General features: G+C 52.8%; 1 protein-coding gene across 1 annotated transcript in view; it reads right to left on the bottom strand.

Annotated features, from left to right (window-relative positions):
• Positions 1–21,617, bottom strand: part of UNC13A (unc-13 homolog A) — a 104,487-nt gene that overhangs the window by 35,118 nt on the left and 47,752 nt on the right. Inside the window, exons 9-25 of the mRNA XM_032267920.1 lie at positions 20,006–20,213; positions 16,516–17,028; positions 15,908–16,016; positions 13,524–13,570; positions 10,819–10,897; positions 10,649–10,654; positions 10,224–10,295; positions 9,777–9,996; positions 8,687–8,914; positions 7,394–7,535; positions 7,098–7,267; positions 5,436–5,551; positions 3,974–4,137; positions 2,792–2,942; positions 2,117–2,185; positions 1,709–1,798; positions 1,357–1,491 (exon numbers count right to left, since the gene is read on the bottom strand). Coding sequence (XP_032123811.1) covers positions 1,357–1,491; positions 1,709–1,798; positions 2,117–2,185; positions 2,792–2,942; positions 3,974–4,137; positions 5,436–5,551; positions 7,098–7,267; positions 7,394–7,535; positions 8,687–8,914; positions 9,777–9,996; positions 10,224–10,295; positions 10,649–10,654; positions 10,819–10,897; positions 13,524–13,570; positions 15,908–16,016; positions 16,516–17,028; positions 20,006–20,213 — 2,519 coding nt within the window. The remainder of the gene's footprint in view (positions 1–1,356; positions 1,492–1,708; positions 1,799–2,116; positions 2,186–2,791; positions 2,943–3,973; positions 4,138–5,435; positions 5,552–7,097; positions 7,268–7,393; positions 7,536–8,686; positions 8,915–9,776; positions 9,997–10,223; positions 10,296–10,648; positions 10,655–10,818; positions 10,898–13,523; positions 13,571–15,907; positions 16,017–16,515; positions 17,029–20,005; positions 20,214–21,617) is intronic.

The following is a 21,617-nucleotide window of genomic DNA, read 5'->3' as shown; positions in this document are numbered from 1 at the left end:
ACTCCTGGCCTCAAGGGATCCTCCTGCCTTGGCCTCCCAAAGTGCTGAGATTACAGGTGTGAGCCACTGAGCCCAGGCTGGCTCACCAATTTGTCAATAACTTTTTTTTTTTTTTTTTTTTGAGAAGGAGTTTCACTCTCATTGCCCAGGCTAGAGTGCAGTGGTGTGATCTCCGCTCACTGAAACCTTCGCCTCCCAGGTTCATGAAATTCTCCTGCCTCAGCCTCCCGAGTAGCTGGGATTACAGAGATGCAGCACCACACCCGGCTAAGAACAATTTTAACTTAAGTCAACTGAATAGAAATAAACAGAACGAAATTGATTATGGTTGAGCTAAACAATCTAATCTAATCCAGTTCACCTCAACTCAATTCAAATGAGAGTGAGACTGATTCCAAGGCTAGTCAACTGAATGTAAAGGAACAGAATGAAATCAAACTGAACTGAACACAGCTTGTGTGTTATATCCTATCAGAACCTGGGATAAGGGCTGCCTCCAGCTCCCACAGTCTCCGAGATCCCGCCATCTCAACACTAATCATCCCTGTTTGTATATTTCCAGTTTGTACATCTTTCCCTCATAATAGGCCATAAGCTCCTTATAGGTGGTGGTGCCTGCCTGTAATCCTAGCACTTTGGGAGGCTGAGGTGGGAGGATCACTTGAGCCTGGGAGGTCGAGCCTGCAGTGAGCCATGATCGCATCACCATACTCCAGCCAGGGCAACAGATCCCATCTCAAAATAAATAAATAAATTAAATTCAACTCAACATTGATTGAACAGTGACTGCATGCCAGACATAAATTTTTATGCCAGGCCGGGCGCGGTGGCTCATGCCTGTAATCCCAGCACTTTGAGAGGCTGAGATGGTGGATCACCTGAGGTCAGGAGTTCAAGACCAGCCTGGCCAACACGGCGAAACCCCATCTTTACTAAAAATACAAAAAATTAGCCGGGTGTGGTGGCGGGGACCTGTAATCCCAGCTACTCAGGAGGCTGAGGCAGGAGAATTACTTAAACTCGGGAGGCAAAGGTTGCAGTGAGCTGAGATCGCACCACTGCACTCCAGCCTGGGCAACAAGGGTGAAACTGTGTCTCAAAAAAATTAAAAAAATATTTGTTTATGCCAAACTCAACTACGCAACCAAGTGTACTAAATGCCTACTATGTTTTATCTAAAGCTTATAGCTCATGAACCCCTCTCTCTAATCCTGAGATGTGGGTTAAGGATTCCATTTTACAGAGCAAGATATTGAGGTTCAGAAGAGTTAAATCCCACAGGAAGGGGCGGAGCTGGGACTTAAGCCTGTGTCCCCCTGGTGTCCCCGTTCCCTTCTGACCCATCTAGGGTCTCACCGGGTCTGTCTGGTACTCCCGGCTGTAGAGTTCATGACAATTGTTGAAGATGTACTCGTAGGTAGAATTAAGGCAGGCTTTCACACAGTCCTTTACCACCTGGCTGGCTCGGGGCGGGCTCTGGAGTTCTTGTACCTGAAGGGAGGGAGAGAGGCATAGGCGGCCACAGCTGGGACAGGAAGTCCCCAGAAGTGACTGCAAGTCATTTTGGGTTTAACGAAATGAAGTGGAATGGAGGGAGAAGGTTACTGAGAAAGGCTGCCATTCTCCAGGAGAAATGTCACTTGTCCCGAGAGCTAGGAATCCTAGAGAACCTTCCTTGGAGGGCAAATGCAACCGGATCTTTTCCTACCTTCATCCGAAAGAAGGTGATGCTGGTGAGAAGGTCCACAGTGGATTTGAGGTCCTGGAGTCTCTCCGGGCTGCTGGCTGGGAAGTTATTCTGTTGGAAACAGGAAGAGAGGTGGGGTTATGGAAGAAGATTGGGGGAGGATGGGAGACTACTTTTTAGGGGGATACAAAGTCTCCCTGGTTTCAGGTTGGGGGTTGATTAGAGCACCTCAAAGTGACTGGGTGGGGGTCTGCTTGGATGCGCCAAGCACGTTAGGGCAGGTAGTACCCGTGCAGGCGTACACACGCCAGAGGAACACATCGTAAGTGTGGAGATGGGTCCCCTCATGCACACACCTGCTGGTAGCTTTCCCCTCCAGGCACACACACGTGCACGGGGCCAGGAAATCCTCATGCACGCACTTCCTACCCGGTACATGGAGAGGTCAATCCGCAGAGAGTTATGCAGCTGGTCCAAGAGTTTCACAAAGCGCTCTTTCTGAGGAGGAAGGGGAGGAGGGAGGATGGATGGAGGCAGGATTTGGCTGCCATGCTGGCTGAGCGCCTACTGTACACTAAGTACACCCCATCCATCACCCTCATAATGTCAATTTCCATTAAATTGCATCCTCTTATGTTTATTTTTTTGAGACAGAGTCTCTCTCTGTCGACCAGGCTGGAGTACAGTGGCACAATCTCAGCTCACTGCAACCTCTGACTCCAGGTTCGAGTGATTCTCCTTCCTCAGCCTCCCAAGTAGCTTGGACTACAGGCACAGGCCACCACACCTGGCTAATTTTCTTTCGGATTTTTAGTAGAGATGGGTTTTCACCATGTTGGCCAGGCTGCTCTCAAACTCCTGGCCTCAAGTGATCTGCTCACCTCGGCCTCCCAAAATGCTGGGATTACAGGCATGAGCCACCTCGACCGGCCTCCATTCTAGAGCATTCTACAGAGGAATCAATGGAGGCTCAGAGACAACAAGTGACTGGTGGAAAGTCACACAGCAATCTGGTCTAGATTGGGGACCCAGGAGTCACATCAGTTCTGACCGGCATAAAGTTGGGCTTTCCCTCATTCTCCAGTCCCAGTCCCCAGGACTGACCCCGAAGTTGGAGGCGGCGAAGCGGTCGGAGGCAGACACGTTGGTGGAGGCGGTGGTGTGCGCGTAGTAGGCATTGATGTTGGCGAGCAGGGTGCTCATGACGGCGGGCACCCCTGGGCACATATACTTGGAGGAGAGGCAGGCAAAGTGGCTGGAGAGAGGGACCAGGAGACACTGGGCCAGGGGTCCAGCCAGGATGGACCAAGTTCCCCCCAGAACACCTCCAAGACAGCATCTGTGAGTGGCTCTCCGTCACCACCCAGTCCCTCCCCTGGCTGATTCTGTCCTTGGAGTCTCTGCATCTCCTCTCCCCTCCATCGTTATATCCATTTGAGTTGCTCTAACTCTGCTTCTTTTTTTTTTTTTTTTGAGATGGAGTCTCACTGTCACCCAGGCTGAAGTTGAGTAGTGCAATCTCAGCTCACTGCAGTCTCCACCCACTGGGTTCAAGTGATTCTCCTGTCTCAACCACCTGAGTAGCTGGGACTACAGGCACGCGCCACCACACCTGGCTAATTTTTGTATTTTCAGTAGAGACGGGGTTTCACCATGTTGGCCAAGATGGTCTCGATCTCTTGACCTCGTGATCCGCCCGCCTTGGCCTCCCAAAGCGCTGGGATTACAGGCTTAAGCCACCGTTCCCGGCCTCTATCTCTGCTTCTAACTCCTCCCTGTCACTCCAGGTGTCAATCACAGGGCTCTCCTGATCTCCAGGGGAATTACGGAACCCCCTCCCACCACCACGCCCACTTCCTCTCTGGCTCCTCCCGCTCAGAATCCCCCACAGCAGACTTGCTAATGCCCCCCAACTTTTTTTTTTTTTTTTTTGAGACAGAGTTTCCCTCTGTCACCCAGGCTGGAGTGCAATGGTGCGATCTTGGCTCACTACAACCTCTGCATCCCGGGTTCAAGTAATTCTTCTGACTCCGCCTTCTGAGTAGCTGGGACTAGAGGCGCATGCCACCATGCCCAGCTAATTTTGTATTTTTAGTAGAGATGGGGTTTCACCATATTGGCCAGGCTGATCTCGAACTCCTGAACTCTTGATCCGCCCGCCTTGGCCTCCCAAAGTGCTGGGATTACAGGCATGAGCCACCACGCCCGGCCGTCAGTGCCCTCTTGGTGACCTCCCTCTTGTTTCCTGCACCTCACCCTCGTGTCCACCCCAGCCTGCGGCCTCACGTCATGGCTTGGTAGATGGACTCGACGCCGTAGCGCATGGCAAACTCGTCCACAATCTCCTGGGCTGTCTCATCGTAGTAAACCTTCCAGGCGTCATCGCCCTTGGCATCCGGGATCTTCACGACCCCGTTGTTCTGCACATCCGTCACGAAGTGGAAGAGGTTCTGCCACCATGGGGGAGAAGGCATCATCATGGAGAGTGCAAGGGGTCGCCAGGGGTCAGAGGTCCTAGGGTCTGGGGCAGCTTACATCATACACCTGCTTGTTTACTCTTTAATTCATTCATCTACTGTCATCCATCCACACAGCCACCCATCTAACTACCCCAAATTTCACCCATTCACTCTTCCAACCTTTCAGTAATTTAAAGATCCATCCATCCATCCATCCATCCATCCATTCATCCACCCATCCATTCATCCATCCACCCATCCACCCACCCACCCAGCCATCCATCCACCCATCCATCCCATACATTGATCTATAACTTAATCCACCTGTCCAATCATTCATTCTTCCATAAACCAACCATCCGTCTACCCATCAACTTATCCATCCATCCATCTATGCATCTATTCTTCATCTGTCCACCAACTACTCACAACCGTCCATCTAAATACTCAAAAATTATGAACCCACTTTTCAATACTTTCAATAATTCAACCACAGGTCCTTCCATGCAACCACCACCCACCCATTCATCCATCTGTCTGTCCATGCATCCATCCATCCATCCATCTACCTATCTATCCATCCAACTATCAACAAGTTCACTTGTCTACTCATGCTTCCTTCTAATAATTCAACCACACATCCACCCATCCCATCCAATACAGCTTAACGTTCTCATCCAAAAACTCATCTATCCACCCATTCAATCATCTGCCCACCTATCAAGTTATCCATCCATCATTCTTCTATATCCATCTATCATCTATCCAATTACCCCAAAATTCACCCATCCATGCATCTGTACTTCCAATAGTTCAACCACATATCCATCCATCTGTCCATCTATCATCCATTTAGTCACGAATCTACCCAACAACTCATCCATCTCTCCATCCATCCTTTTATCTACCTCATCACTCATTCATTTATTCAGTCATTCACTCATTCACCAGCATTCATTCAACAAACTAGTTCCTGGGAATAGAGTTCTTTCCAGGAACCCCCAGGCAGCCGGAAGAGACATACCCAGACACAGACAGCCCAATCCTGAGTGGTTAGGGCTGGAACAGAAGGAAGAATCTGATGGTGAGTATGAGAGTCAACCTGGAGGCCAAGGAGGGCTTCCCAGAGGAGGCGACCCTAAATCTGGACCTTGATGGATATAAACGGAATGGCATGGTAGGCAGTCTCAGAGAGCCAGGAGAGTGTGAATAGTTTGGCCAGAAAGAGGAAGGGCGGGAAGAAATGGTGAGTGGAGGTGGCATGGGAGGGGCTGAGCAATGAAGCTCACCTCATGCAGACAGGTGTACTGGACGTGATATGGGGCCACCTTCTCCTCGCCTTTGATCTCCACACTGATGTGGAGCCGGATGGCGCCCGACACGGCAGATTTGTCAGTTCGCTTGTCTGTGGGGCAGAAAAGGATGACCAGAGTCAGAACCTCTCACTATAGCTGTGGGCAATTTTTAATAGATGCACGATTCCGTTGTCCTCCCAGACCTCCGGAAACTAAGGCCTGGGCGTCTCTCTTCTGATTGGCTCCCTAGGCTTGAGTCTCTCTGCTTAGGCTAGAATTCCTTAAGCCCTGTTTCTCCCTTCAAACAAGGATCTCAGACCTTGCTTCTTCACTCAGATTAAGTTCCTGGGTGTGTGCCTCCCTCCTTAGACTAGCAGCCCTAGACCCTGCTTCTTGCCCAGTCTGAGCTCCCAGGACCTGCCTCCCCCATCAAATCACACTCCCCAGAAACTACACATCTTAGACACGGTTCCTGGGTCTGTGCCTCTCTCCTCTGACTAGGATCCCCAGGTCTTGTCTCCTGCCTCCCCCATCAGAATGGGATATGTAGATCTCCTCCAACCTAAGAGATTTCTGGGCTCTACTCAACCCTCTCAGGCTGGGTCCTTTCTACCCCTTCAGATTAGGCTCATTAGATTGGACTCCCCAGATTCTACTTATTTTCTTTTTGTTTTTTCTTTTTCCTTTTTTTTTCGAGATGGAGTCTTGCTCTGTAGCCCAGGCTGGAGTGCAGTGGTGTGATCTCGGCTCACCGTAACCTCTGCTTCCCGGGTCCCAGTTCAAGCAATTCTCCTACCTCAGCCTCCCGAGTAGCTGGGACTACAGGCGCACACCACCACGCCTAGCTAATTTTTGTATTTTTAGTAGAGACAGGGTTTCACTGTGTTCCCTAGGCTGGTCTCGAACTCCTAGACTCAAGTGATTAGCCTGCCTCAGCCTCTCAAAATGATAAGATTACAGATGTGAGCCACTGCCCAGTGCCCCCAACCTGGATTCTTTTTTTTTTTCTGGAGATGGAATTTTGCTTTTGTCGTCTGGGTTGGAGTGCAGTGGTGTGATCTTGGCTCACTGCAACCTCCGCCTCCCAGGTTCAAGCAATTCTCCTGCCTTTGCTTCCTGAGTAGCTGGGACTACAGATTCGCACCACCATGCCTGGCTAATTTTTGTATTTTTAGTAGAGACAGGGTTTCACCATGTTGGCCAGGCTGGTCTCGAACTCCTGACCTCAGGTGATCTGCCCACCTCCGCCTACCAAAGTATTGGGATTACAGGTATGAGCCACTGCACCCAGCCCAGCTAGGATTCTTAAAGCTCAATCTTCCTTCTTCGATTTGGTTTGTAGGTCTGTGCCTCTCCCCTCAGACTAGGATTACCAGGTCTTGCTTCCTGCCTCCCCCATTAGACTGGGACACGGAGATTCTGTCCCTACCTTCCCGTCTAAGCTGACCTAAGAAATTCCTGGGCTCTGCTAACCCTCCCTGCCTGGGTGCTTCCTGACCCCATCAGATTGGGCTCCTAGACTCTGCCTCCCCCATCAGATCATGCTCCTTGACCAAACTTCTCTCGAGAATGCTTCTCTCCCCTCTTCATGGGCTCCACGCTCTGGCTGGATCCCTGGGACCATCCCCATCCCTTTGAGAACCCGGCTTCTCTCACCCAGGTTGTACCACACGTCCATCTCGCCGCTGAGCGTCCGCACCTCAATGATCGTCTGCCCCAGGAAATCGTCAGATTCCCTCTTGAACCTCTGTTTCACACGGGATTTGATGTCATCATCCTCGTCCCAGACGCGCACCTTGATGCGGTCGGAGGAATTGTGACATTCACTGTGGCGGGAGGAGGAGGCAGGGGCAGGGGTCAGGCGGCCAGCGTGAGTCCTGTCTTTGGAGCCCCCTTTTGGCTGCCCCAGCAGGGAGCCCCGCACGGGCCCAGGGACCCAGCCAGGCACTTACAAGTGGAAATTCTCCTCCCACACCGGGTTGAGGTTCCCATAGATGGTTTTTGTCCGTTTCTTGGTCTTCCCAACTTGGACGGTGACGTAGGGGTCACTGGATCCCGTCTTGTCCTTTGCCTGCAAGCCCTGGGCGCAGACCACTGGAAGACACAGAGGGCGTACACAGGCGTGCACTCAAGGAGCGGGCATGCCGGGACAGTCACCACAAGCTGCAGCCTGATAACTGGGACACCTGTAGCATGGCTGGAGAGCAATGGCAGGCACGCTGGACTTGCTAAAGGGGTTTCTTTGTTAGTTGTTTTTGAGATGGAGTTTGCTCGTCACCTAGGCTGGAGTGCAGTGGCTTGATCTTGGCTCACTGCAACCTCTGCCTCCTGGGTTCAAACGATTCTCCTGCCTCAGTCTCCCAAGTAGCTGGGATTACAAGCATGTGCCACCATGTCCAACTAATTTTTTTTGCATTTTTAGTAGAGATGGGGTTTCAGCATGTTGGCCAGGCTGGTCTCGAACTCCTAACTTCAGGTGATCCACCCGCCTGGCCTCCCAAAGTGCTGGGATTACAGGCGTGAGCCACTGTGCGTGGCCTTGCTAGAGAGTTAACAAGGAGGGAGCACCCAGCCCATAAGGATGGGAAGGTGCCTCAGCCCCCTTGCCCATGGGTGGGACTTCTTTCAGGTGTGAGCTCCCCGAGGTCGGACACCCAGAAGAACCCATTGCCCCCGAGATCTCCTGCTCGTTGGCGCCCCCTGCAGGGTGACTTCCCTTCCTGACTCACCACCCTAGCTCCGTCCTGGGGTCACTTCCTGGATAACCCACATACCCTGAAATCCTCATCGTCGGATCTGTTTATGGGTAAATCCACATGAGTCTGGGTGTGGACAAATACCAGTATCCCCGCCCCTGAGTGGGGCCACACTGAGCTGCATGAATGACCCCAGGATGGGCTGAGCCGGTTGCCTACAGCATGGCCTGCCCCACGGCATCTCCTCCAGGACACCTTCCATCCCTGTCTCAAGTCCTTGCCCCTCACCAGGGCTTTCTGGGGTCACTTTCCAGATAAACTATGCACCCACAATTCTTCTTCTTGGGGTCTCATTCTGGAGAGCACCAACCAAGAGGCACCCAGACACAGTCCCATGAACAGGCATTTGGAGGTACGCATGTCCCCCCATATGCGTGCACACACGGACATGGGATGGAATGGACGAGATCAAGGACCTGCTGCAAAGGAGAGGGACAGGCCTCAGCGGGTGGAGAAGGAGGGGCCCTGCGGCGGCCCCCGCCCCCTCACCAGTGATGCTGATCTTGGCGGACCACTTGGACGTGCCGTCCAGCACGCTCTGCTTGACTGCCTTCATCTGCTGCGTGTGCGCGGTCTTGGTCACTGCGAAGATCTCCTGGATGAGCTCGAAGATCTCGGGTTTGTTGCGCTCCCGGATCTTCATGCGGTCCTTGAGCACCATGATGATGTTCTGCGTCCGGTCCTCTGCCCCGTGCTTGGAGCTCTTCTCCGCGGCCCCTGCGGACGCCAGAGGCCGGCGCTGACCCCAGCGCGCCTGCCCTGTGGCCCCTCACCAGGGAGAGAGCCCCGCCCCATTCATCAACCGCGGGGGCTCAGGTGTCACGCCTGAAGCCGGTTTCCTGCCTGCTCTCTGTACCACCCACCCAGACCCTTCGCCTTTCCGACTCCTCTCGGAGCCATGCTCCTCTGAGTCCCCATGTCCCTGAGTCCTGCCCTTCTCTGCCTTCCGCCCCTTGGAGTCCCCACAGGGTTTTGGAGCCCCTAAGCCCCACCCCTCTAAGTCCCCGCCCCCTCTCTGAGCCCCACCCCTCTGAGTCCCCGCCTCCTCTGAATCCCACCTCTCTGAGCCCCACTCCTCCGAATCCCCTCCCCGTGTCTGATCTCCACTCCTGTGAGTCCCCTCCACATCTCCGAGCCCCTGCCTTCTCTGAGACCCCTCCGCCTTCCAACCCCCTCCTCCACAGTCCTCTCTTAGTCTGAGCCCCTTCCTTCTCTGAGCCCCTCTTCCTCTCAGAGCTACCCCTAGCTAACCCATTTTTATCCAGGGGAGCCGCGTCTTCTCACTAAGCCTGTCCTTTGCACCACCTAGCTAGTCCCTGAGCCCTCCCCATCCCTCTCGGACACCCTAGCAGCATCTTTCCCCACCCCTCGACGCCCTGGCCCTTTCCCCAGGGAGTCCTGCCCCTCCAGCCCCACCCCTCCTCTTCAGCGGGTCCCTCCCTTGCCCCGCGACGCCCCGCCCCTTGCCCCGCGACGCCACGCCCCTTGCCCCGCCCCATGGCGCCCCACCCATCGCCTTGCTCCTTCAGCCTTTCTTCCCACGCCAACCCGCAGCCCTGCGCTCGGGCCCCGCGCTCACGCTGCAGGCAGTCGGCGTTGAGCAGGTCCTGGCACTTCTCGTGGCACTTGACGCCGCACTCGGTGCAGCGCATGCCCTGCCTCGCGATGCCCCACAGCAGCCCCTCGCACTCGTAGCAGTAGGTGGGCGTGGTGGCCGTCCACACCTCGAAGTTGTGCGGTGTCGTGCACGAGATGGGATAGATTAAGGCTTGCAGGGTCTTCTTGTAAACGTGGTTTTTCTGCAGGGAGGGAGGGGTGCGCTTTGGGGCCCTAACCTGGCGCTGTCCCTGTTTTGTCCCCCTGGGCCCCAGCACGGAGCGCGGTAAAGTCCCAGCCCCTCCCTGCCTCCACGCTGTCGGAAGCCAGGCTGCCTCCTCTTCCCAGGGACCCACAGAGGCTTGGACTCTCCCAGAAGCTCCCAGCCCAGTCCATCTCTGACCCGGGGAAAAAGAGGTGCCCCACGTACCAGCTCCTCGTTGTTCAATGTGCTGGAGGCCAAGGCCGAGGTGATGCCCGCTTTCCTGGACTGGACCAGGGACTAGGGAGGTCACAGAAGAGGGAGTCGGGGGGGTTGACATCCATGAGATCAGCACCGGGAGGGTTCACAGCCACACATGGGGCCCGAAGCCATATTTTGGAGCCACAACCGCAAATTGGAAACAGGTCACGACAGCATCCGGGCCAGACCCAGCAAAGAATTAGGAGATGGTGGAGGCTTTGAGTTAGAAGGGACCCTGGAAAGTGAGCAGCCCCACACCCTGACTCACAGCCTCCAACACAGAGGGACAAGGCAAGGTTCCCCCAGAAACCATGAATTGGGGGCCTGTTACAAGATCCCAGTGGGGGAGTTTGGGGAGAAGACCCCAAGGGGCCCATGTCACCATCACTCACCATGGCCTGAAGTGTCCACGCAGCACGTGGGGGTAGAAATCAGACAACATTAGTCTCAGAGAATGCCTAGCTAGCTCCCAACCCCAGGTTGACCATGGGCAGTCGCCCAGGTTGCACGCTGCTTATAGCGGGCCTGCTCTGCTAGGGGTGTAAAGTGGGTGGCTGCTTACCAGGTCACTCACGAGCGGGATAGGCTTCCTCTTGCGGATGTCCGGCATGCTGTCGATGATGATGAGACCGCCCCCTGGGCTGCAAGACACAGAGGGGCATTGAGGGCCCAGACATCCCTATTCCTCACACAGACATCACTTGAGCCATGGGGAGAACACTCAACCTCCTCAGGTGTTAAGGGGTTGAATTGCGTCCCGCAAAAAAAGATATGTTGATTCCTTAACCCTCACTACCTCAGAAGGTGACCTTATTTGGAAATGGGGTTGTCACAGATGTAATTAGTTAAGATAAGGTCATATGGGGCGAGGGTGGATGCTTCATCTAATAGGACTGGTGTCCTTAGGAGAGAGAGATGGAAAGAAGGTGGCTTCGTGGCAACAGAGGCAGAGAGTGACGATCTACAAACAAGTATCTACTTGGTGGCTAAGGATTTCAAGCAAACGCCAGAAGCTAGAAGAGGCAGGGGAGGAATTCTCTTCTACAGATTCCAGAGGGAGCGCGGCCTGACCAACGCCTTCATTTCAGACTTCTGGCCTCCAGAACTGCGAGACAAAACACTGTCGTGGTTTTGAGCCACCCGTCTGTGGTACTTTGTGATAGCAGTTCTAAGAAATGGAGACAGCAGGCCTCAACCTCCTCATCTGAAAAATGGGGAGATGACGTAGTTGCCCACCTTGAATGAAAACGTGAATTAAGGCAAACTTAAGTTATATACTAAAATATAAACGAAACCTTTCTTTTTTTAGAGACAGAGTCTCGCTCTGTTGCCCAGACTGGAGTGCAGTCCTGCGATCTCAGCTCACTGCAGCCTCCTGAGTTCAGGCGATTCTCGTGCCTCAGCCTCCCAAGTAGCTGGGATTACTGTCACACGCCACCACACTGGGCTAATTTTTGTATTTTTAGTGGAGACGGGGTTTCACCATGTTGGCCAGGCTGGTCTTGAACTCCTAACCTCAGGTGATCCACCCACATCGGCCTCCCAAAGTGCCGGGATTACAGGCATGAACCACTGCACCTGGCCCACACCCAGCTAATTTAAAAAAAAATGGGTGCTGGGTGCAATGGCTCACGCCTGTAATCCCAGCATTTTGGGAAGCAGTGGTGGGTGGATCACCTGAGGTCGGGAGTTCAAGACCAACGTGACCAACATGGGGAAACCCTGTCTCTACTAAAAATATAAAAATTAGCTGGGTGTGGTGGTGCATGCTTGTAATCCCAGCTACTTGAGAGGCTGAGGCAGAAGAATCGCTTGAACTCGGGAGGTGGAGGTTGCAGTGAGCCAAGGTCGCACCGTTGCACTCCAGCCTGGGCAACAAGAGCAAAACTCCATCTCAAAAAAAAATTTTTTTTTTTTGTAGCAATGGGGGTCTCGCTATGTTGCCCAAGCTGGTCTTGAACCCCTAGTCTCAAGCGATTCTCCAGCCTCACCCTCTCAAGTAGCTGGGATTACAAGCATGCACCACCACACCCAGCTAATTTTTGTATTTGTAGTAGAGTCGGGGTTTCGCCATGTTGGGCAAGCTGGTCTCGAACTCCGGACCTCAGGCGATCCACCTGCCTCAGCTTCCCAGAGTGCTGGGATTACAGACGTGAACCACCGCACCCGGCCCCAAAAGGTTTTCGTTGGCCAATGAGATAGGTACCTGCCGCCAGTGACTCCAGACAAGCCCACAGGGCCATTCATGCTACCAAGCTTTCTGCAGGAGCCGACTGAGGCTTAGAGACGCCTAAGCCACATCTTTTCTCGGCAGCCTCCCCTAGTCTGACAGCTTTCTCCTGAGAAAAATATCCTTCACAAATCACGAGCACAGAAATCCCCATTTCAGGCCCTGCATCCCAGGCTCTCTAGCTAGGGCACCTGCTCACTTATTTAGGAATGCCAGCTGCTGTCTCCCTGCCTGTTTGCAAAGGGTGTACAAGGAAGGTCACTATCGTGCTGCTATTTTAAAACCTGAGCATATTTTAAAAATATCTTATGCATCCTCTAACCTGAAAATCCGTAACATAAGAAGATAGATGTGACCACATGCCCCACTGAAGAATAAACAACTATCTTTAATTAAGAGCCCTCACTGTAGCAATAATTGAAGAGATTGGAAAATAGACTCAAAGCAAAAAACTTTGCTCCGGGATTATAAATACATAGTGTATATTTCCCAATAATGTCTAGTTCCTAATAGTGTCTGCTTTATATTGCGTTTATTTATTTGTTTGTTTTTGAGACAGTGTCCGTCGCTGTTGCCCAGGCTGGCGTGCAATGGCGCAATCTCAGCTCACTGCAACCTCTGCCTCCTGGGTTCACGCAATTCTCCTGCTTCAGCAACCCAAGTAGCTGGGATTACAGGTGCCTGGCACCATGCCCAGCTAATTTTTGTATTTTTAGTAGAGAGGGGGTTTCACCATGTTGGCCAGGCCGGTTTCAAACTCCTGACCTCAAATGATCCTCCCGCCTCAGCCTCTCAAAGTGCTTGGATTATGGGCATGAGCCAGGGCACCTGGCCCTACCTTCAAAGATGACTGTCTTTTGCATCTGCATATGGTTGTGTGCCTTATGAAACTGACATATTGTGCCCAAGCTCAGTCTGTCCCCCGTCTAAATGGAACCCCTCCCCATCCTCTCTGGGCTGAGGCTCAGGCGCAAACCAGCCTTGAGCTCAGCTCGGGGTTCAAAACTTCCTCCCACCACTCACAGTTCATCACTTACCCGCCTTTGAACCACAGAGATTTGGACATCTCTCCTTCTCCCCGGGCCTGCAGGACAGACAGACAGATACGGCCAGTGTGGTCATCCCTCCCCTCCCCGCAGCAGGCTCCACACCCACTTCTGATCCCCTCTGGGCTGGGAGTCAGATGGCCTGGGTCCTAGTCCTGGCTGAGTGATCTTAGGAAGCTCCCTGGCTATCTCTGGCCTTAGTTTGCCCATCTGTAAGATGGGCTGGGGGAGAAAGAAGCGCCTCTCTTTCACCTACCTCAATGGATCTCAGTCTCTTCATTGATTACCCTTAAACTCCCTACAGTCTCACAGTCTCACTGGTTCATCTGCTCTTGTGCCCTGGGCCCTTTCCAGGAGTTATGACTTCAGCTTGTACGCCCTCTTACCTTCTGCACCCACCCAATGATAAGCCTCTGTTTATCATTCAGGTCTCAGCCAGACCCAGGGTCCACACCCCCTACCTTCCCTCCATCTTGTAACTAAAGAGTTAACATGGGAGTCCTATCGGGGGAGAGGGAAGCATTCTTCTGTTGTGAAATATTGAGGGGGTGTTTGATTTTTTTTAAAGACAGAGTCTTGCTATATTGCCCAGACTGGTCTTGAACTCCTGGCCTCATACAATCTTCCTGCCTCAGCCTCCTGAGTAGCTGGGACTACAGGTGTGATCCACCCCACTCAGCTCCTGAAGTATTTTTTCATTTTTTTCTAGAGACGAGGTCTCATTATGTTGCCCAGGCTGGTCTTGAACTCCTGAGCTCAAGTGATTCTCCTGCCTTGACCTCCCAAAGTGCTGGGATTACAGACGTGAGCTCCTGAAATATTGTTGAAATATTTTGGACATTAATTTTCCTTAAGTGTCATCTCCTCCAGGGAGTTTTCCTGATTGCCTCGGATTAGTTTTGTGCTTTTCCTATGAAACCCAGAGAGCCCTCCGTGTTTCTTTTTCTTGTCATATCACTAGTTCCATAGTTTGTTCTTCTTGTATATTGCTAGTTCTATATTTTATTTTTCTTGTCATATCACATAGTTCCAATAGTAGCTGCTATTTGTTTAATTTAATTTGCTGACCTAGTAAAAGTTATCCAAAAGCCTTTTCACTGTGTACTCTTCATCCTTCTAATTTAGAACCATATGTATATGCCGCTGAGTCAAAAGACAGATTTCTCTTTTAAGGGTTGTCGTTTTGTTTTGTTTTGTTCTTTTACTCAGAGTCTCGTTCTGTCGCCCAGGCTGGAGTGCAATGGCACGATCATGGCTCACCGCAACCTCCGCCTCCTGGGTTTAAGCAATCCTCCTGCCTCAGCCTCCTGAGTAGCTGGGATTACAGGCGCCTGCCATCATGCCGAGATAATTTTTGTATTTTTAGTAGATATGGGGTTTCATCATGATGGCCAGGCTAGTCTCTTAGCCAGGCTAGTCTTGAACTCTGGACCTAATGATCCTCCCACCTCAGCCTCCCCAAGTGCTGGGACTACAGGTGTGAGCCACTGAGCCTGGCGACTGGATTTCTGTTTTAAAACTGATAAGTTTCTTTGGTACTTCTGTGGCCCTGATATTTGATGGTTTAAGCCTCTGGGAGGTCTGTTTGGAATCTCCTTCTGCCAGTCCCACTGCAGGTTGGAGGGTAACCCTGAAGAGCGACACTGCTGTCTCCAGCCCAGGGTGAGTTGAATGAAGGAATAAATGAATGGCCTCCACGCTGCTGCCCATCTGAACAGTCACCCAGACCTGATGTTAATTCTTTCCTTGATTCTTACTCCCCTACTGACCCAGCCGCAGACCTTTCCCTAACCCTGACAATAACCTCCAATTTGACCCTAAGCACTGACCCCTTTGCCTGACACCGATTCTAACCCTGACCTCTGATCTTTGATGGCTGAACTGACCCTGACCTTGATCCCTAACCATGACTTCAGCCCTATTTCAGTCTGTTTTCTCTTCTCCCTCTTGACTTAGAAAGCCCAGGCTGACACTGGGGAGAAGGGTGTGCTGGGGATGGGTGGGACCCGACTTGGTGTGGGGTTTGGGAGTGAGCATAACCCGGCTGGTGTGAATGGGCCATAGGGATGCCCTGGGCAGTGTGTGCGCGCGGGGCTAAGGAATGGGTCAGGGGGGGCATGGGCGACATGAGGCGTGGCCAGGATGAGTGAGGGTGGAGCCAGGGAAGGGCTCCAGTGGCAGGGCATGGACACAGTGTGGGCACTGCATTGGGCAGGCCCGGGCTGGGATTGGGTACTGGTGGGGTGTTGGGCGTGGCCAATCTAGGTGTGGGTGTGGCCAAATCATGTGTGGGCATGGAATTGGGCGTGGCCTGGCTGGACGTGGCCAGGACGTGGCCAGGACGTGGGCAGGACAGGGCCATGCGTATCACTCACCTCCTGCAGCTGCATGCGCACCTTGTTGAAGGCACGCAGCCAGTTGGCTTTGGCCCTGGACATGGAGTCCTGCCCCTCCTGGCCTTCCTCATCCTCTCTTGGTCTGAAACTGAGGCAGGTAACGCCATGAGGCTCCAGTCTGGCTCTCCATGACTCCCGACCTTCCCTCAACCCTAGAGCCGTGCAAGCGATGCAGGCTCCTCATGGCACCTCTGACCCCTCAAAGACACTGGGACCCACCTGTGTCCCCTGGCCCGGCTCGGTGCCCCCACCCATTCCCACACACCCAATGCTTCTTTGACACTGTCACTGTTCCTCAGCTTCCTTGTCACCAGCCCAGCCCCTCTGGCCCCCCTTTTGCCCAGGATCTTGACCTCTCCGACCCCAGGAACCCCTAAGGTCACAACCTCTAAGACTCCTTCATGACTCCCCTGAACCCTCTTTGGCCCCCCTACTCTGCCCTGTCACCTCCGATCCCTTTAAGAAACCCAAGGCCCTGTGACATCTTCAGCCCCGGCAACTACCTAGGTCCATGCCGACCCCATCGTAGTCCTGCTGACTCTGTGACCTTGAGACAGCCCCTCAGCCCCTCGGCCCCCTCCTGTTACCTCTCCTCGGCCTTGGGGGGCTCAGGTTCAGGAATTTCCTCTGCTGCAGGCACCTCCTCGGGCGTGGCTGGCTTGGGGGCTACCTTGGCCATGTCAGGGGCCTTGGTGGGTGCCACTGGGGCCTTGTCGTCCTTCCCAGGGGCAGCTGGTGGGAGGCTGATGCGCTTGAAGTCTTTGGGCTCAGCCACAGCCACCTCTTCACGCTGGGCATAGCTGCCCAAATCATCAGGCACCTCCTCCTCCTCCTCCAGCTCCTCCTCATCTTCAGGAAGCTCTTCCTCCTCCAGGAAGTCCTCCAGGTCCTCATCCAGCTCCTCCTCATCCTGGTCCCAGCGAGGTGAGTCTTTGTGGTAGCTGACTGAGCTGTGGCAGGAGTGGTAGGAGTCCCGGTCCCGCTCGTCCTCCATCTCGGAGCCCTGCAGGCTGTGCTCGTCAGGGTCAAAGTCCTCACTCAGCTGTGAGCTTCCCTGGCTCAGCTCCCCGGAGGAGGCGTAGCGACTGCTGCCCGTGGGGCTGTGGGGATGGGACAGAGGTCAGGGGCTGGGGTACCAAGTCGCTGCCCACCTGAGCCCCATTCACACATGCATTCACTCAGCACCAGCTGAGCACTTGCTGTGTGCCAGGCCCTGCTCTAGGGGCCGGAAAACATAGCCATGATCAGAAAGGACAAAAATCCCACACCTATAATCCTAGCACTTTGGGAGGCTGAATCATATGAGGTCAGGAGTTCGAGACCAGCCTGGCCAACATGGTGAAACCCCATCTTTACTAAAAATACAAAAATCAGCCAGGCGTGGTGGTGTGCACCTGTAATCCCAGCTACTCCGGAGGCTGAGGCAGAAGAATCACTTCAACCTGGGAGGCGGAGGTTGCGGTGAGCTGAGATCACACCACTGCAGTCCAGCCTGGGCGACAAGAGTGAAACTCCGTCTCAAGAAAGAAAGTGAAAAGTTTTGGTGGCATTTTTGGTCTGTGGGGGACAGGCAATAGGCTATGCTGGAGACTCAGGGTCAGCAGCATCATCACAGCGCCGCAGCAGGTCTCCTGGCCGCCACTTCGAAAAAGTATGGGAAATGCATCCACTTCCCAGTGCCCTGACCCCCATCCCAGGCCAGCCTGTGCTGTCTCCACAGTTCTCACTATCCTTGGAAGCCACAGAGAATGATAAATCCAATCACCTCCCTCCTCTGCTCTAAATCCGACCATAGCTCACTGGTGCCTTGGTATAAAATCTGTGCTAGCCCTGTGTGGCCCTTACCCTCCAAATTCCAAACTCCCCCTGCCTGTCTCCCTCCACTCCCCCCCGCCTCCTCCAATCCAGCCACGCCGGCCTTCTTGTGGTCCCTCCAACGCCATAAGTTGTTGTGCACTTGCTGTTGTCTCTTCCTTGTCTGTTTCTTTTTTTTTTTTGAGACGGAGTTTTGCTCTTGTTGCCCAGGCTGGAGTGCCATGGCGCAATCTCGGCTCACCGCAACCTCCGCCTCCCAGGTTCAAGTGATTCCCCTGCCTCAGCCTCTCGAGTAGCTGGATTACAGGCACGCGCCACCATGCCAAGGTAATTTTTGTATTTTTAGTAGAGACGGGGTTTCATCATGTTGGCCAGGATGGTCTCGATCTCCTGACCTTGTGATCCGCCTGCCTCGGCCTCCCAGAGTGCTAGGATTATAGGCTACAGGTGTGAGCCACTTTTGAGATGAAGTTTCGCTCTTGTTACCCAGGCTGGAGTGTAATGGCGTGATGTCAGCTCACCACAACCTCTGCCTCCTGGGTTCAAGCGATTCTCCTGCCTCAGCCTCCTGAGTAGCTGGGATTACAGGCACGCGCCACCACGCCCAGCTAATTTTTTGTATTTTTAGTAGAGACGGGGTTTCTCCATGTTGGTCAGGCTGGTCTCGAACTCTCGACCCCAGGTGATTCGCCCGCCTCAGCCTCCCAAAGTGCTGGGATTACAGGCGTCAGCCATGCACTGTGCTGGGCCCTTGTCTGCTTTATCTGGCAAACTCCTACTCATCCTTTGGTACCTACTGAGACATCACTTACTTGCGTGACTGCCCCCACTCTCTGGCCAGGTCAGGCCCTCTGTTATATGCTCCTTATATGAACCCAGGATCATGCTCGATGTCACCAGAAAGAAATATCTGTCTCTGTCCCAAGTGCAGGCAGGAGGACATAGCGGCCACCACTCAACCCCCTTCTAACCATTCACTTAGTCACTCAACAAACCTTATCATTTCCTGATTAGATACCTCCTCCAATCTCAGGGCCCGGGACCCCCTTCCCTGGCCAGCCTCGGGGATGCTACAGGAATAAAAGTGGGGTTCAAGACCAGCCTGGGCAATGTAGCAAACTCCCATCTCTAGAAAAAATAAAAATAAATTAGCTTGGTATGGTGGCCTGCGCCTGTAGTCCCATCTACAGGGGAGGCTGAGATGGGAGGATCGCTTGAGCCCAGGAGCCCAAAGCTGCAGTGAGTCATGATGGTGCCACTGCACTCCAGCCTGGGCAACAGAACAAGATCCTGTCTCAAAAAAAAAAAAAAAAAGTCTCCCTCAGTCATCCAGGCTGGCTCACTGCAACCTCGATCTCCCAGGCTCAGGTGATGCTCCCACCTCAGCCTCCTGAGTGGCTGGAACCACAGGTACATGCCACCGTGCCTGGCTAATTTTTGTATTTTTTGTAGTGACAGGAGGTCTCACTTTATTGCCCAGGCTGGTCTCGAACTCTTGAACTTAAGCGATCCTCCCACCTCTGCCTCCCAAAGTGCTTGTATTACAGGTGTGAGCTACCACACCAGGCTGCCTGTAGAATTTTCTTGCAAGCTTTTGGGTAGAGAAAGAGGCTGGGCGCAGTGGCTCACCCCTGTAATCCCAGCACTTTGGGAGGCCAAGGCAGGTGGATCATGAGGTCAGGAGTTCGAGACCAGCCTGACCAACACGGTGAAACCCCGTCTCTACTAAAAATACAAAAAATTAGCCGGATGTGGTGGCGGGTGCCTGTAATCCCAGCTACTCGGGAGGGTGAGGCAGGAGAGTCACCGGAACCTGGGAGGTGGAGGTTGCAGTGAGCCGAAATCATGCCATTGTACTCCAGCCTGGGCAACAGAGCGAGACTCTATCTCGGATACATAAATAAATAAATAAATAATAAATACAAATACAAAAATTCCCCAGGCGTGGTGGCGGGTGCCTGTGGTCCCAGCTACTCGGGAGCCTGAGGCAGGAGAATCACTTGAGCCTGGGAGGTGGAGGGTGCAGTGGTCCCAGATCTCGCCACTGCACTCCAGTCTGGGTGGACAAAAAAAAAAGAACAGAAAAGCAAAGGAAAAAAAGGGAACCATTTTCACAAGAAAATGTGAATTCTGCCCTCCTGGACGGGTGAATTCTGCTCTCCCGGAGCCCCAGCTCCAGCTCCAGCCCCCCGCCCCTCTCTCCACCCCGGGAGACACAGCAGGACCCTCACGCACACACAGGCCGCACTCCGCGGCAGCTACCTGAGGGCCTGCGGCTCAGAGAACTCCTCGTAACTGTGCATGGAGTCACTGTAGGATTCCCGGGAGCCCAGGGGTGGTGGGCGGACCGAATACTGGTGGACTGAGGCGTTGGGTTGCGACGTAGTGTAATAGGGCGGCGGCATGCTGTTGCTTGTTTCACTACGATAGTCACTGTCACGGTCGTCCACTGCACTGTCGGGGTCATCGTCTGGAAGAGAGAGGAGATATGGGAAGAGGGTGAGGAAGAGAGAGAGCGCGCGCATGTGATGGGGGCCAATGCAGTTTCCCCGACTTAGGGCGCTGCTACCAAAGAAGAGAATTTTTTACTACTATGGATAAAGAATTGTGGATCATGTTAAGAGAGATATAGGCTTCAGAACAAAGGAGGTGAAAACCCTGCTTTGCCTTCTGTGGGTCAAATAGGACTTGTAGTCTAGGGGCTAGGGTAGGTCCTACAATATGAAGAAAACGAAGACAAAGTAGAGGGCATCCTTCAGCTCAAATGTGAGGAACAACTTGGCTGAAGATCAGGATCTCTGAACATGAGATGGGATTTTTTTCCATTGGGCAGTTAGTTTCCCATAACAGGAGTCACACGAACACTCAGGAGGAAGATGGAGGAAGATCAGGAGTTCAAGGTGGAGTGAATGTCCTTTAACGCTTAGAGATTTCCTGATAGCTGAGGGTGAGGACCCCAGACCTGAACTTACAGGTGCAACACCTAGGAAGATGCTGTGAAGTGGTTCCGTCTTTTTCAAAAGGATTAGATACTTAGCTTGGCAAACCCACTACACACGAAGACTCTATTGCTAAAAGGGAATGTGGTAGAGTTGCCAAACTTCATGTTTAATAAGAACTAAAAGATATTTTAGTTTGGTTTCCTTAGAAAAAAGAACAGTTTGTTTTCCAAATCCTAAAAGAATTCCAATTCTAAAAGCAACATGTCTGGGGGGGGGTGGTATAATTGGGGATTGTACATTTTCTTCTTTATTCTTTTCTGTGCCTTCTGAAAAAAAAGATTTCAATAATGCCATCTTTTCTATTTTTTAAAATTAAAAAAATAATAAAGTTATTTTTACTTTAAAAGTGAAGCAAAGGCCAGGCACAATGGCTCACACCTGTAATCCCAGCACTTTGGGAGGCCAAGGTGGGCAGATCACTTGAGCCCAGGAGTTCAAGACCAGCCTGGGCACCATAGCAAGACCCTGTCTCTACTAAAAATAAAAAAAAAATAGCTCGGGGAGGTGACATGTGCCTGTAATCCCAGTTCCTTGGCAGGCTAAGGCAGGAGAATTGCTTGAACCCAGGAGACAGAGGTTGCAGTGAGTCAAGATCACACCTCTGCACTCTAGGCTGGGTGACACAGTAAGACCCTGTCTCCAAAAAATAAAATACAAGTAAAATAAAGAAAAATGTAGTCCACGGGCCAGGCGCAGTGGTTCACACCTGTAATCCCAGCACTTTGGGAGGCCAGGGCAGGAGGATCATGAGGTCAGGAGTTTGAAACCAGCCTCACCAATATGGTGAAACCCCATCTCTGCTAAAAATACAAAAATTAGCCAGGTGTGGTGGTGCATGCTTGTAACCCCAGCTACTTGGGAGGCTGAGGCAG

This window comes from Sapajus apella, unplaced genomic scaffold, assembly GCF_009761245.1.
Source record: "Sapajus apella isolate SASKATOON/1434 unplaced genomic scaffold, GSC_monkey_1.0 scaffold173, whole genome shotgun sequence".
Classification (NCBI taxonomy): Eukaryota; Metazoa; Chordata; class Mammalia; order Primates; family Cebidae; genus Sapajus; species Sapajus apella.
Note: the sequence above shows the minus strand (reverse complement) of the source record. Positions and strands in the feature narration are given on the sequence as shown.